Below are 16433 nucleotides of genomic sequence, written 5' to 3'. Positions count from 1 at the left end.
GACAAACACAGCTCAGTGTGACTATCTCTCTCTGCCTCTCATAGCCGTGCCGTGTGAGGAGGGAGATCGGAGCTAATAAACTCTTGTTTGCTGTGATATGAGAGACCGTATATGAACATCATAATGGGATTCTCGTAGAGAAAGAGTTGTTTAATCTCAACGGGAATTTTTCCTCAAACACACCGCAGCCTCGCCTCGACTCAGTATCTAAAGTTCACGCTGACCTTTGAGGGAATCATTCTTCTCTTGATGTTTGTGCATGTGTGTATACAATAAGATGAGCCTGCCTCCACCTGTGTGTTCTCCTCCCTACGTCACCTCAGCTCACATCGTACCAGCCCCAGCGTGCAGGAATGCCTGGATCTGAGCCAAGTCGCTGCTAGAGATGCACGTCAACCCCGGCCCAGATCATCCCCAAGTCCAGCCTGGGAATTTACAGCTGCCGTCGCAAAACAGAGCCCAGAGAGAGACAATAGCACCTAATACACATGCACACATGTACAGGCCTTTGAAATCTCAACCAAGTACAGCAGCTTTAATCATAAGTATTAAGTGTAAGAGATGTATGAGCTCAGAGGACATAGAACAGTCTCTCCTAACAACCTCTTGGAAAAATAAAGCCTTTTTGTGATTTAACCTTGTATACATGGACTTATGTCATCATCGTAGGCAGCTCAGGCAAAGCAAAAGTGGGAAAAGGAAATTTAAAAAGGAAAGTGATTAATCACATATCAATATCATTACGTTAAACAAACTTTTGGTCAAGAACTTAGTACTGTTTGACTACTCATTCATCAGTGTGTTGTTTTGGTTTTTAGCCCAAGAAACTCAAAAAGGAAGAAATAACAAAAAAGAAAGAAAAGAAAAACAAATAAAAGAATCTGAAAAGAGAAAGAGAAATGGAAAGGGGTTTTAAACAACTGAGGTTTAAATTAAATTACTTTTTTTTAAATCAATAAATAAATTATTGTTATATAAATTATATTTTCTTAATTTTATTTTTTCATATTATATTCCTTTGGCTAAAAAACTTTTTTTATTTACAGTATGTATAGAGAAAATTAAAGCACCCATTTTCTGTTTATTTAAACTCATTTCTGTCAAGGATAATGAAATAAGATATTAAAGATCTCTCCCATATGATATTTCTTTCCTACAGGAAGCCATCCACAATTTTAGCTGATTTTAATGGTACGAGGGCGAATAAAATCGAGAGTTGAATTGTCAAGGAGACTGGCTCTTTGTAAACAGGTCAGCGGAACACGAATCACTCGGCTTGATTAATACCGATTCTAAACAGCTAAGAACAACACAGGCTTGCCTTCCTGTTGGAGGCGGTGGCTTTTACATGTTCTTATTTGTGCGGCTTTACTTGTCTTACATAAGTAACACATTTTCTCTTTCAGATCAAGATTTACTTTGACATTTGTTTTTAATTGTTCCTAAGCCTCTCCTTCAATCTCTGATGGTGCTTTTAAGTTTGTGCTTCAGTCACATAACAGTAATCCGGTCCCTGGACGGAATTAGTTGCCATATGAAATTTCTCAACAAGAGGCTTTTGGCTAAAGAAATAAATAAGAAAGTAAAACCTTGAGCTTGAAGTTCTGATAAGCCTCTAACGCTGTAATCTAAACATCTGTTATCTTTAAAACAAGTGACATTGTAATTCCTGAAAAGACAAAGTCTCAATCTCTCCGTCTCTCTGAGCTCATTGTATAAAATGTGAAAGGACGAAACAGAGAGAAAGGCAATTTAAAAGTGGTTTGATTTGGGCAACGGACAGTGCCAAACAACTCTGGAGAAAACCAGAACTGGTTTTCCGAGCCAGCGCTGTATTTAGTTACATGCCTGATAGTTTTATTTGGACCCCGTTCAGTCCCGTTTACAGAATCCAGTGATGTGATCAGTTACATCAGCAATAAAGGTCTAAAGCGCCGCTTACCATGTGAGCCAAAACAGTAGCGCTTTGATGGGGAGACTGGCTCTTTAAACCATGCACACGCTCCATGCTAACAGCGGGGAAACCCAATCCGTGCATGCTGTTTTACCACTCAACTTTTACGTCTTCTACATGAAGGCTGAAGAGCTTGTTTGGAGTACTAATTAACTCAAAAGCTGTTGTATATTAAGAGCACTGGGCATTTTTTGTAGAGCTAGCTCTAATGAAAACAGAGTGCCAAAGAACTGCATTAGCAAGCCTCCTCATCTCGCTTCCCATCGCATCGTACTCTTGCCTTACGACTTTCCCTTCTTCTTTACGACAAGCCATGGCCTCAAGAGACGGAAGTTAAATGGGTCACAAAGGGAGGCAATGGTAATGATATATGAAAACAAAGTCAGAGAAGATAAAAAAGCATAATAAGATACAGGTCCTAAGCCTGACTTTCTTGGTGTCCGTTTCTGGTCGTGTTCTGGTCTTAAAATTTGTGATTATAACCCAGTGTAACAGCAGCAGATAGAGACTGTCTCTTGTGTTTGATGCATGCTACAGACCATTAAGATCATTACAAATCACACTGTATGACATGGATCTAATAAACGTGGCAAGCAGGGCGGGGCCGAGAGCCGTGGGAACGGAGCGAGGTCGGTAGCGCGAGTGCTAATGAGCCACACCAGCCGCGAGTTTCTCACGGAGGAGCTCCAGGAGGAGAAAAGGAGCAACAACAGTAAAGGACGAAAGAGGACTAGGCCTAGACTTTTTGTTGTATTTTTTATGTTTGTGTACTTTACTTTCGTTTTGTGTTTGAAAACTGTGATACATTAAAAACGTCTCTTAAGATCACCAAGGATGCATTTATTTGATAAAAAATACAGTAAAAAAGTAATATTCTGAAATATTATTACAATTTAAAACATCTGTTTTCTATTTTTTTATTATTATATATTTTTAAAATGTATTCCTTTGATGGCAAAAGCTGATTTTTTTTAAGCAGCTATTACTCCAGTCTTCAGTGTCACATGATCCTTTAGAAATCATTATCATATGCTGATTTGGTTCTCAATAAGCATTTATTAGTATTATCAAGGATGTCTTTTTTTTTTTTTTAAATGAATAGAAAATTCTAAAGAATTTGAAATAGAAATTATTTCTGTACTGTCACTTTTGATCAATTTAATGTGTTCTTGTTGAATACCAATATTAATCTTTTTTTTATTTTTAGAAAGACCCTAAACTTTTGAAAGGTGGTGCACACGCACAATACAATATGACAGTAAACTATTATGCTGTATCTCTATTTTTTGGAAAGGCTAGCTTTTTAGAGTAAAAGCTATAATATATTTTGACAGCTTTGCTCATGTCATGCTGCCAAAAAAGTTATGTTAACATAGCTACTTATGTTAGCTGCTCTTCAGTGCACTGCAGGAATGACAATATAGTGTAGCCCAGCTGTTTAGGATGAGCTCTGTCGCTAGTTTCCACTCGAAAAGGTAATTAAACTGTTCACACAAACTCTTACTCCACTGCTACCGTCTGAACACACAGTAAGCATGTAGGGGCCTGTCTACTGGAAAGTGAAGAGCGCTGATTTTCACACACATGGCGCGGTGGAGTGCGTATAACAGCCGTTAGTAGCACAGTGGCTAGTTCTGTGGGCTCTTCAACAGCACAAGCCTTTAACAGATTGGGTCTTTCTCTCGAGAAGTGCACTTCACTTGACAGAGGTTTTACGTTTTACTGCCGAGCTATAAATCTGTCGTGCTTCGGGCTGTGTAAATAAGACAGTGGTTTGTTTTTACCTGACACATCTGAGCAGAGAAAGTAAGAAAGGCAGATGGTTAACCTCACAATGAATGGTACAGCGTTGAGAAGAAAACCTCCTGGATTCCATTCTGAGGGCCTCAAGCTTACGGGCTTTGAAGTACATGTCAAATGCACAGGAAGATATGAGACGTGAAATAGAGAGTGAAAAGTGAGGACTGAGAGGTAAAGAATGAAATAAGTGTGTAAAAAGTGATGAAAAATGTGAGAGAAGACCAGCTGGCATCATGGTGAATTGGGTGTGAATCTAGGAGAGAAAGGAGGAGTGGGGAATGTTGTACCTGTCTCCAATGAAAGCAAGCGGGAAAAAAATAAGAGGAAGAAAGTATCTCCAGGCATGGGCTGCTTTCATTGCCCTTGGCTTTTATGTGTATAGTGTGTGTAAAGACCTTGACCACTGCCACTGACCAGCTTGTGTACGTCCATGTCTCTGACTGGGTGGTCTGGTAACCTTGCTTGATGAAGCACCACATACCACACAAACCAACAGCCCTCTCACACACGCACACAAAGGCACACTCATTCTTCTGCTGCATCTTTCCCCCTTCTTTCTTCGCATTTACATCACATTTATTTATGGCACTCTTGTAAGCAATCTTTTTATTCTCCCTCTCCCATTTTGTTTCATTTCATATAATTGCTTGACGGAGGGGGGAAAAAGTGCAATCCACTTTGTGGCGAGAAAACGGATTTGGGTGACCACAGTGTGTACTTTGCAACTAATCCAATTCAATTATTTTAAGCAAAAAGCAAACTTTCAATGAGCCTATTCTTGAAGCACACTTATAAAGAGAGACCTTCAAAAGATCACTCAAACTGACTTGAAGCAAGCAGCAAATATTTGCAAAAGGCAAAGTTTGTGCAATTTACGGTATGTTTACAGGATTGTCGGCCGCAACGGAGTTCAAGCAAATGAACGCAAAGTGATTTTTCCAATATTGGACAATGGGAAACGGGGCTAACAGTAGCGCCTGTGCTGTTTTTCCAAAGCCGCTGCCACGTCACCGCACTGGGATGGTGTAATTTCAGAGGCATTTATCACCGGCTTTCATGTCTCAAACCCTTAGGGCACTTTTCCACAAAACATGCAAACAGGCACCACTTGGTGTCATTAAGCTTTCTCTCATTTCAGTTTTTTTTCTCTTCCTTCATTAATTAGGGAGTGATAATTATTCTACCCATCTATAGCCCCTTCCGAATTAACATTGGCCAATTATCCTGATTGGTGACAGTTGTAACGTGATTGATGACAGTTTTAAAAACAAAGTAACGGTTTTTGACAGAAGCGCATAAGAGCAGATGAAGACGTGAAAGTCAAGCACTGACCTGGATCTGCTGCTGGAGGAGATTGATTTTGTGCTGTTGCTGCAGAAGTTGCTGCTGTTGTCTGGCAATCTGCGAAAGCAAAGTGATTCATTTAGCTGAACACCGTCAGAAACCTTTAACCCTGGCCTAAAACATTAAAGGATGTACGTTATCATAGTCTATGAGAGAGCAACTGGATTTATTGTACCATGTATTTATGCAGACAGATAATATATGCAATCAGAGCTTGTGGGTAACATCTCTCGTTCACCAATTGACCCTAATGACTGTAATCAGAGGCCTGCTAATGTTTATTATACCCAGCTCCAGGCCTGGCCGGGGCGATGTGCCACAGGGTGAAAGACTGGCATGTTTATGCAACCTAGGAGTGGCCGGGTCTGCCCAAGGGTGGGCTCTCGACGTTAAGCGCATTGCATCCTCCCTCTCTCTCCATCTCTCCAAGCCCCTGCAGACTCCCCCGTTCCTCCTCCTCAGTTAGCCTGACAGCCTAGGTTTAAGTGTCATTTAATTTTCATTTTCAAATATAATTACAAAGTGTTCACTGTAAGATATCACCCGTCTGCAAATGTGTCAGGATTAATTTGTGCTGGCTTCTTCACTAGTGTCAACAGTTAATTACTGTGTCGTGTCTGGATGGCTAAATGACATCCTAACTTCAGGCTCCCCCTACCTCCCTCCCCCTCCCTTTCTCTCTAGCTCTTTTCTATCCTCTCCCTCCATTTTGTTTGTCATTAATGGAAAGGAATACATTCTTGAACATTTGCGAAACTGTAAATTCCTGCAATAACCGTTTATTAAAATCAGCTGAGCATACAATGAAGATACAATCCTCATAAAGTTGGATATTAATGTGGAGAGTCGGGTGACATTAATAGGACGAATTCAGAAATTAGCGTATCCGCTTCAGGTAAACGCAGACCACATTAACATGCACCTATTCATCTGCATAATAAATTGACAGCAATTATATGGTTTCACCATAAAAAAACTGTGAAGATGGAGATGTATCTTGTGCGACATTAACGGAGCTCATGAGCTGCTGATGCCTTCAGTACGCCTCATTTGATTGAGCTACACATGCTTCTCATGCAAAGTTTGAATTAATAGTGATCAATTTCCCTACCAATTTACATGCTTCCATATTTTATCAATTATTTACAATAACCATTACTTTGTGCATCCATCCTCACAACCATAGAGCCTGATTTATCAAGGAAAAATCGGAAACATCAAGCCATAAGCTAAATCAAAATATTAAATTGCTAAATAGAAGGACTCATTACTAATTTAAAAGCAAATAAGAGTAATTTTGTTTTAAATGCTTTTTCTGATAAATGAGACTATAAAATAAGAATATGTGATGCATGGCTGATAATATCTTCACTAGATAACTTTAAACAAAACAACTGGGTTTATAGGACATATACATTATGAAGCCAGTGAGAGACGGTTTGGGGACAATTAGCTTCCTTTTAAATAATGATTGTGAATTTTAACTGAATTGGCAACACCCCACGTGAAGTTGAATTGAAATGACAGGAAGAGGAATTTACTGAATTGAACTGAAATTCAAAACAGTTAATGGATTCTGGGAAATGAAGTTCTCCCACACTGGTTCACTAACATTAATTAAAATGTTAAATTAAAAGTAAATTAAATATGATGATGATATATACAAACTAAGGACAAATTCCAAAGGGTAAAACGTTAAAACAATTAAAATGTTGCTATTTTAGTTAAAACTTGCAGTTTCAAATTTCTTTGATTTTCAAATAATTTCCAATTTACTTCATACATTCCAAATTCAAATTTTAATTCTACATCTTGTTTGCTACCAAAATTCAGATTCAGGAACAGACTTTAATTCTGATTTATTGAATTCTGACTTTTGACTTCTGAATGGCACTCCACCCTGGTTTGCACATTCTCACCTGCTCTTGCTGTTGGCGTGCTAGCTCCATTTGCTGACGTTGTTTCTCCATCTGTGAGGCGGCCAGTTTCTTCTGCTCATCATGGGCGGCCAGGAGCTGCTCTCGCAGGCTGATGAGCTGTGTGATCATGGTGGAGAGCTGTCGCTCCTTCTCTGCAAGACTTTCTGGAGTACCTGCGACAGAACACATGCAGTCAAACAAAAGAAATCAAAGGCAAGAACAGAAACAAAGTCTTCTCCCCATGACCCTGTACACTCTCCCAGCAGTGAAAAGAAAAGGTTTACATCTCATGTTACAACAGCCAGATGTCCCTCACCTCTTAAATATAGTCTCTATATGAATGCAAAGGTCAGTTATCCTAGAGACAGAACAGCAAACAAAGCAAGAGCTGCAAAACAGATCCTTGTTAATTGATCTGCACATCAGAGATATAAAAAGCTCCCACAATCGAGACGCTCATGGGATCAGCAAGTTCTCTCTCTCTTGAGAGGGCAGGACAGAGCCAGCAAATGCTGAGCATCCGAACGGATACAGTATGTATCAGTCAAGAGAATTCCTGAAGACCACAGAAGGCGGTCCGGGAGGGAAACTCTAGCTCCTTCAAAGCCGAGAATGGTATCATCCAAACAGCCCAAGTATAACAACGGAAAGGATTCAATAAAAGTGCGAAGGTCGCGAGTCCCTCACTCTCTCTCTTTCCACTTCTGGTGATCGCGGCTTCTCTGAGAGATGGTGAGGAATGGAATTGTTCCTATTAAATAAGAGGAGCTGTCACAAAACGAGTGAAGGTGGCAGATTAGTGACAGACAATACAGGGCAAGTGTGTGTGCGTACTGGCGACAGTCGCATGACTGGAGGCGCTGCCATGTAATGACTGCTCTCAATTCTCATTAAGGGAGGAGTAGACACAAACACCTCGGAGCTGACATGCCTCTCGCAAACAGGGTCACCGTCACCTCTGTATTCTCTCATTATCTCTCTTGTGTCTCTACCCAAAGCATAATCACACCAGAAAATGTGCATGCCTCCTGCATGTCCTCCCATGAGGCTGCGCTGTACCTTAAGCTAATCAATGCTAAGTGATCCTGCCTCCGGACAGTAGGCTAACCTGCTGCTGCATGAGAACAGTATGATTGGCTTGGCTAGCAGCCAGCTCAGTGTTAAATTCTTTCCTGGGTGTCTTCCTGTGCTCCCCTGGCCACATCTGTCTTGAGTTTCTCTGAAGCGGCTCCCTGGGGCCTGCTCTAGTTCAACTATTTTAATTTGACTAAACACCTGATTTATTTTATGTCTCTGATGAGGAAGGCCATTTGTCTTAATAGGGCCTGTCAACCTCCAGCCCCCATTCAGAGCAATTTACTGGCCGGGCCTGCACGGCAGCAATAAAGGAGAGAGGCTGCAATTCTCTATTTACCCTCTCTCTCAAAAAAGATACCTGAAAAGCGCCCATTCACTGCTACTGCATGTGGTTTCCTTGGGTCTGAATTGACTTTTTATTCAGCAGACTACACTTGTTGTGAATGGCTTATCTGTAAAATTGATACATTTGCTACCGATTTTATTAACCTTTGGCTTGAGCCATGAACGGCCGTATTTAGTGGCTGCTGCTGTCGGGACTGACATCTGCCCCCGTGCACGCTCAGAAAGAGATGGGGAGAGAGAGAGAGTCAGAAGGAGGTGGGGGCGGCAGAGCATCTCTCAGTGGACGAAGGGAAAGACACTTCACCAAGTCAGAAGGGCTGTTGGATGTCAAATAGCATAACTTGCCCCTCCTCCCAACAGAGAATCTCAGGGGCCTCTGGGGGAGGACAGGACTCATATCCTACTGAGGGGCAAACATCTGGACTCAATTCTGCCCACTCAGGAGCTCTCTGGACAACCCTCCAACTCAATCACACATTTCAATCACACAATCCGCTGCACTTGGTAATGAAATACAACAGTCAGGACTACACTTCCATAATTATCATTTTTCAAACATACATATATATATGTAGAGAGAGAGAGAGAGAGAGAGAGGTAACGATTGCATGCGTATTACAGTGGCCAAGTTTTACAGAGAGGCCGCAGATTGTGGAGGACCCAGCACAGGTTCTGTGTATGCAGAGTGCTGGTCTGCACAAACACAAGCAGCATACTAACAGAGGCTCCATTGTTTCGTCTCCGGCTCGATTGTCCAGAGCTCACCCCTAACACCCCACCCCGCTACCAAAATGTCTTCCTGCTTCTCTCTCACCCCTGTTTTTCCCTCCTCATATTTCTGCCCTGTTCTGGTCCTACCTCATTGTTTTCTGACTAAAACAGACAACTTCTCAGTGGATAATGGAAAGTTGAATGTCTTGAAAGATGTGCACTTGAATAGCAAAAAATAGGCTAATATTTAACAATATTATACATGGTATTGTGTAAAAATAAATATAGCTATTACATAATCTAACATAAATAATAATACTGTTAAAAATTGGTCTAATAACAGTCTAGTATGTATGTATATACTGTATCTATATATACAAATAAAGCATGAATAAAACTATATAAATACATTTAAAAATAAAAGTTATTAAAATTAATACATTCAATATATTACATATTAAAAATAAAAAAATATTACTATAAAATAATGTGATAAAACATATTTTAAATCTCATAATTGAGATATATCAATACAAATGAATACATTAATTTACTTGTATGGATAAAACTCAGTTGTGAGAATTACATGAGAATTGTGCACATTTTGGTACTCCTGTTTTGGTATAGAAAATCCTGTTCTTTCTGTATTGAATTATAGATTTCTTTTAAAAGCAGATAAAACTTTTATTGGCAGGGGAGCATGGGGGGAGCTCGCTCTGTATCTGTCTGCAGAGTGCTGACAAAGAGAGCAGTGGTGCATATTGCATTGCTCTTAACGGCAGTGAGTCTGGCTGCTCTTGTAAAGGTGTCTCCTTGCATTGTCGTTCTGGCTTGACAGGGTCTGGCCAGGAGATTTTAAATAATGAGAGAAGGTTAGGTTTGTCTAATTCATCAACGAGGACATAAGATTCCACTCAGGACCTTTGGCTGAGGGGGAAAAAGAAAGAATGAGCAAGAATATGCAAGAGAGGCGACATCAACAGAACATTTACCTTCCTCTCCCTTCACTGTCACAAACCAGATTGGATGGCATTTCCAACAATGTCCAACTCGAATACCGGAGAGAAACAACTGCGACTGCAGTGAATGAGCGAGAGAGGGAGCTGTCAAAGAGAGGGGCCACCAGATAAAAGACACTTTGTAGGGGTGCGATTTGTTCTGTCCAACAGCCATTCTGCCACCCCAGGCCAACCCCACCCCCCCTTCCCCTCTAATCAAGCAGTCCCTAATTTGAGTTCCAAGTCCAGCACCAAGGGAAGAGAGGGCAGCTTGTTACTTTGAAGAGTCCCAAGTGAATAAGAGAGATAAAAGATCCAGGCACACACTAGGAAGAAAGAGGAGGAAAAAAAGAAAAGGGGCGAAAGAGGGAAAAACTCTCTATTCTCTTCTCTTCCTTTGGATGGGACAGCTGAACCATTATGACTAAATTTGAATGACTTTTTTTCCCCCCTAATGTCCGAATACTGGAATTTCTTTGTCTCTCCATCAGTTGGCTTTTGTGGATACTCCCATATGCTGCGAGCCCATCCTAAGTAAATTAAGAGGGCTCTAAAAGCAGCGATTGTGCCCGGGCCGGGCCCGGACGCGGGCTGTGCATAGCTGGCGTGCCTGACATGGCTGGCAGCTAAGGGGCTGTGAAAAGGTATGTTCTCTCATCTGAACCAATAATAATAATAAAATAAAAAAAATATTTTTAGCCCAGCGATACATACACACAAGGACTGCGATTTATGGTCCCCATATGGATTCTGAAGGTTATTTTATGTGAAGAATCTCTGTCTCCATTGTCAATGTCAATACCAAATAAGAGAGTTCAAGTCAAGATGACAAAGAGAATTAAAAAATATATTTGAATGTTTTGTCAGTGACCTCAAAGTGAGCACGGTTAAATCACTATTAAGAGTGCAGAACCTTGTTGCATCTAAAGACAAGAACCAATGGTAAACATGCAAAAAAATACAACTGCATAAACAACAACTGATACCTAAAATAAATATTTAATAAAAAAAAATACTAATATAATACTATATTACAATAAATAATTTATATAATATTAATTACTCTTAATAATTACATAATTTATAAACTATAAACTATAAATTAAAATATAAACTGAAATTAAATGTCAAATATAATATACACAAATATATAATATGATATTTTTAATGATAATAATAACAACAACATTTAAACAAACATTTAAAATGAATCACATTTGTGCTGTTGAATGATAAGCAGCATATTGACTAATATGGCATTAATAAAATGTTTTTTACTTTCTCCTGAATTGAGACAGTATGACCAACAGCTGTTTTACCTAGCCTTCTGCCCCATGCGAGGATTGAAACCCTGCTGATCCTGCCAATAAAACTTCATTAACTAGCATGCACCAGGACCTGCTAGCACATGTAAGCATATGGCAGCCCAAATCATCAACTCAAAAAACCTTTCAATGCTGCATTAAAATTTTGCATAATGCAAATTTACAGCTCTTGTCCAGGCTATAAAAAAAGGGCGAACGTCTTGTCCTCAATATATACTAGTGCCAAACGAGATACAGTACTGTGAGCATTTAAATGTGATTAGCTGTGCATTTTAGCATGTATGGCCAAGCCTGCACAGAAGCTTAGCAACCAAAACACAGTATTTAAATCTGTTCTGGATAATTCTACATCATTTCATTTACATACTCTATGTGTGATAGCAGAATATGAATACTACTCTGAGTATGTAAATTAAATGCACTCCATTACATCTTACTACACACTCTCAACAAGGATTTGTATTTTTTCCCATCCCATCTCGAAAACACTAGATTGACACCAAAAGTCAACAGAGTGGCTCTTAAACAGAGACACACTTCATGTTCTTGACGTTCATGGGGCACTTTAATGCAGACTAATAATCTAATGACGACAGCAGCGATGCTCACGAGTGTAATTAAGATAATGCAAGAGCCCCGCTCTTCTCCCAGCATCCTCAGCATCACACAAACCTCTTCATTAAAGAGTCCAACCGAAATAACAGCTCAACCTGACCATATAACACACACACCCACACAAACAGACGCGGGACAGAGAGCTCCTGGTGTGCATTTTAATGTTTCTCCTATCAGAGTTTATCGACGCCGAGGTCACCGCTGAGAATGAAACTGTCCTTGAACACACACGTTTAAAATCGCCCATTCATCACTCACTTAGATGCCTTGACCTCTTCCTGTTTTATTATTATCATCATTAGAGAGAATAAAAAACCTTGATTAAACCTAACAACCATTCAAGGCCTAGCTTGTTCTCTGTGCTTGTGTGCCTGTGCATAAAGATTTCATTAGTAGCAATGTACATCCCCTTAGGACCCCGGGGCTTGGGGAGGAGTGGAGACAGAGTCCGGAGACTCTACTGTAGTCGGAAATCCAGCGTGACATGCGCTAAAGCGACCCGGGCATGGCCCTGCCAGCTCTTAAACAGCATTACACGGCCGTGAGCAGAACATTAGCTCTGCGACCCGTCCTCTGATAAACATTAGCTCTCCCAACACTGCAGTACACAGAATTAAACCTGTGTTTGCTAGTGGCACACGTCACGCAAAGATGTTTCTAATTTGTGAATAATTGCATTATTGGGTTTCACCACCTCTGAGCAACTGTAGCTAGAGCTTGTAACAGTGTAGGACATTGTGAATGTCCCTAATAAATGAAAATATTTGCCTAGCAGGAAAGCTTAAATGCATGCCCTGTGGTTTAGTGTTCAGAGAAGTGATTTTCCTCAGGTCTGAACCATGTGTGTGTGTGTGTGTGTGTGTGTGTGTGTGTGTGTGTGTGTGTGTGTGTGTGTGTGTGTGTGTCGGGCTTCTTCGATGGCTGTCTTCCCCTCAACGCGCTCCTGTTCACAAGCACTTTCAATAACACCATGCGAGGAGAGGAGGCAAACAAGGTGTGCCTTTCTACAGCCAAACACCACAAGCTAAATTCCTCAATTCATTAGGAAAGAAACGGAGCACAGCTCTCCCCGCATTCATCTTGCAAATGTGGCCCAAAGAATAATAATTTACAGTGGCTCATATTTCACTTGGGTACATAAGGGCAAACAGTTTGACTATTGAGGCGTTAGGGAGAGAAAAATGCAGAGCGTGCCACTAGAGGATGGGGGGGATGAAGGAATATTTCAGATGCTGTGATGGGGGGAGAGGGTTTCCTCTCCCTCGGTCAGAAACAATGTCTAAAACGGTTTCAAATCTGGTACAGATCAACTGTCAGTAAGCAGACAGAAATTTGCTTTGTTTTTCCTCACTTCAAAAGATGCTCAATTATTTCAGTAATAGACTTGAACTAAAAATGTGCACCGATTAAACTATTTTATTACAATCAATCTCATATTTGTTTTGTATTTTTTTTCAAATCGTTGAAATCGTTTCAAATCGCAGAAACTTAAGTAAAGTCAGTTATAATTTTATTTTCAAATAAATTTCTTAAAGTGCAAACTCAACATAAATCTACAATAATTAAATTACATAAAATGAATATTAATATTTAGAATTAATATTAATAAGAAATAAATAAAACATATTATTAATATCCATTTAAATAATACAAATATATGACTCATAAATAAAATATATAAATGAATACAAACAATTAATATAAAATAATTTCTATCTGAGGATGTTTTTTTTAAATCCCACGAAACTGAATGAAACAGTAAAATGAATGAAATTATTATTATTTTTCCTTACTATCTAATGTATAATTATTTTGTGTTTTATACCATTTTTTTAAATGGAATAGCAATGCTTTAAAAAGTGCATCGCAATGATAAAAAAGATATTCATGCTTATCCTTGAGTGTCACATCACATACTGTATCTACACTAGCATGGGTTCTCTGCCTTTATTGGAGCCATTAAGAATAAAGCTGACGTTAAATTGAATAATCATGTTTTAAAAGTAAATCCAGCTGCTGGAACAATCGGCGCTCTGTACCCTCACAGTCCGCTCTCTGTCCAAGAGCGCCAAAGCCAGGTAAGAGTCACATCGAAATCACCCTCAGCCCTGCCGCTCTCTTAAAAAGCTTCTACTTATCTGCCAGCCACAGGACTTTCTCTTCACAACCATGTAGACGACACTCAGAAATTGATTAGGTAAAGAGCGAGGGACCCCTTTTTTCACATTGCAGCTATAGTCACCACTTTCACGCGATCACACAATGCTGAGATTTCAGATTTTCTGTCCTTTTTTTTGGTTTCCGTTTGGATACTCTGATCTTCCGAGTACATTTTGACTTCGCATTTTTTAAACAGTCAGGGACATCTGAATGTTCAAGGCGAAAGAAACAAAACGGCTCATCGGCAGAAGAGCGGAGCTCTGGTTGACTAATGAAATCCATTAAAAAGACAAAGACAAATTAAAATTCCACTAGAACATTTCCTGGAACACATCAAATAATGAACCTGGGGTGCAGGGGTGCCAATGTCTTTAATTGTATGAAAAATTAAATGTAGCTGAAGTGAATCAAAGCTTCTAATACAAAGTCTTAATTGCACCAGCAGCACATCTTTGCATTAAATTTGGTCATTAAAACTCTCTGGCATATATCTGATGTGTTACTCTGTATTTGTTCATATCTCTCTCTCTCTCTCTCTCTCTAACAATCAAACAGGCAGTGCTGTGGTTTGGACGTCCTCCAGACATCCTGCTTCTCCTGCTTTGTGGTTTTGTTTTGTAGATCTCATCTCTCTCTTCACCGTTCCTCCTGATTGACAGCTGAGCTCAGGTATGAAAACAAACACAGCGCTCCAGCGGCGGCGGGTGAAAAGCGATCCGTAGCTGACTCCCTTTTACGCCCTGTACCCGCTACCGCTGCCCCTAAACCCTGTGCCGATTTCAACACAGGGCTTAAAGAAAACATAGTATTCGGCAACAATTAAGAGCACTCAAAAACAATTCTGGCCTTCCTCTCAAACTCATGCGTCAAATAACCGGATATAATTTCGTTTTTTCAGATAAACAGAGCTTAAAAACTACTTAAAATATAAGAAACATCCAAACTGAAAAAAAAAAAAAAAAAAATCTGGTATTTGACTTTGTTTACTTGTTTTGTGCAACAGAGTTGGGCAGGTCCGGACGTGTCAGTGTGTTTTAGAAAACAGTCTAAGTGTTCTCAGAGTTTCAGCTTTTTTCCACTCTCTCTCCACCATTGTTCTTCATTCCCTAAGGCAATCAGTTACTTTTGCACCTCCTAAACTCTTTCTTACCACAGCGCAGTGTCTCGACAGGTTCACAAGGTGAAAATATGTAAAGGTTTTAAAGAACAGCTGCGGAGATTTCAAAACTTTATTTTGTTCCAACATAGTTTGGCGGGGACAGTGATTCCCAGCCGATTTATTTATCGAACAAAGATCAAAGGCGGGTTTTTGTAGTGCGATGACAATAGCACAAAGAAATGTGGGTAGAATGCACAATGCCATCGGTTCAGATATGCGAGCAAAAACAGCAAGGCCAAACAGGCAACAGCCTCCTTTTCATCCTCGTGCCATCTTTTATCCAGCACTCTCCTCCATTAATTTCGAGCTGGAGGAACGTGTGGCCTTTGTATTGATTTTTTAACCCGACTATTAATGCGCTCTCTGATTTATCATAACACTTTAGATCTTAATCATAAGTTGTGTGTTTTTTCTCTTTTCCAGCTTGGTGCCTTTGTTTGTGTATTAATTAAGCAGACCTTGTGTGTCTCCAACCCTGAGCTTCCTTTTTAATTGCCCGTATTTACATCAGGCCGACTTCAAACGCAGAGAGAGACATTTTGTAAGGGGGAGCACAAAGGAGGCCTTTGAAATGTCTACAGTCATATGAAATGGCAGGCTAATTAGAAACCTTAGGCTGCCGGTATGATATGAAAAGTAATTCTGTCTGTTTCTCTACAGTCACCCGCAGCCTCACTGGAAATCACAACGGAGGCCACTGGTGGGGTATCATCAACGCCTTCTACCTGTTTATACCTTTTAAACATGACCTCACCCAATGCCATTTATCCAACAGAAAAATACCCTGTAATTTAAAAAGATCTCCTTTCAAAAGGCTAAATCTTTCCTCGCCATTTTCTTCGCTGCACTTTGATCTACGGTGCCACATAACAGGGACAGGTACAATGAATCTGGTTTACTGAGATGTGATTTACATTTGGGGGTTCATTAAGGTTATTGCCAATGAATGCACTTATTAGAATGTGCGACTGTTTCTTTTTCCCCTCTTCTCCCCCCACCTCCACACACACACCACAGAGAGTAGGT

The 16433-nt window shown here is 40.0% G+C and overlaps 1 protein-coding gene across 36 annotated transcripts in view; it reads right to left on the bottom strand.

Annotated features, from left to right (window-relative positions):
- Positions 1-16433, bottom strand: part of sox6 (SRY-box transcription factor 6) — a 147105-nt gene that overhangs the window by 56367 nt on the left and 74305 nt on the right. For 34 of the 36 annotated variants that reach the window (XM_079865710.1, XM_079865726.1, XM_079865713.1 and 31 more), the window contains 2 exons: positions 7018-7190; positions 5087-5155 (listed from right to left, as the gene is read on the bottom strand). In XM_079865710.1, the coding sequence (XP_079721836.1) occupies positions 5087-5155; positions 7018-7190 (242 nt within the window). The remainder of the gene's footprint in view (positions 1-5086; positions 5156-7017; positions 7191-16433) is intronic. The other 2 variants (XM_079865722.1, XM_079865707.1) reach the window with 1 other exon arrangement.

This window comes from Squalius cephalus (assembly GCF_949319135.1).
Source record: "Squalius cephalus genome assembly, chromosome: 3".
In the NCBI taxonomy this organism is placed as follows: domain Eukaryota; kingdom Metazoa; phylum Chordata; class Actinopteri; order Cypriniformes; family Leuciscidae; genus Squalius; species Squalius cephalus.
The sequence above is the reverse complement of the archived record's forward strand: the minus strand, read 5'-3'. Positions and strand labels throughout refer to the sequence as shown.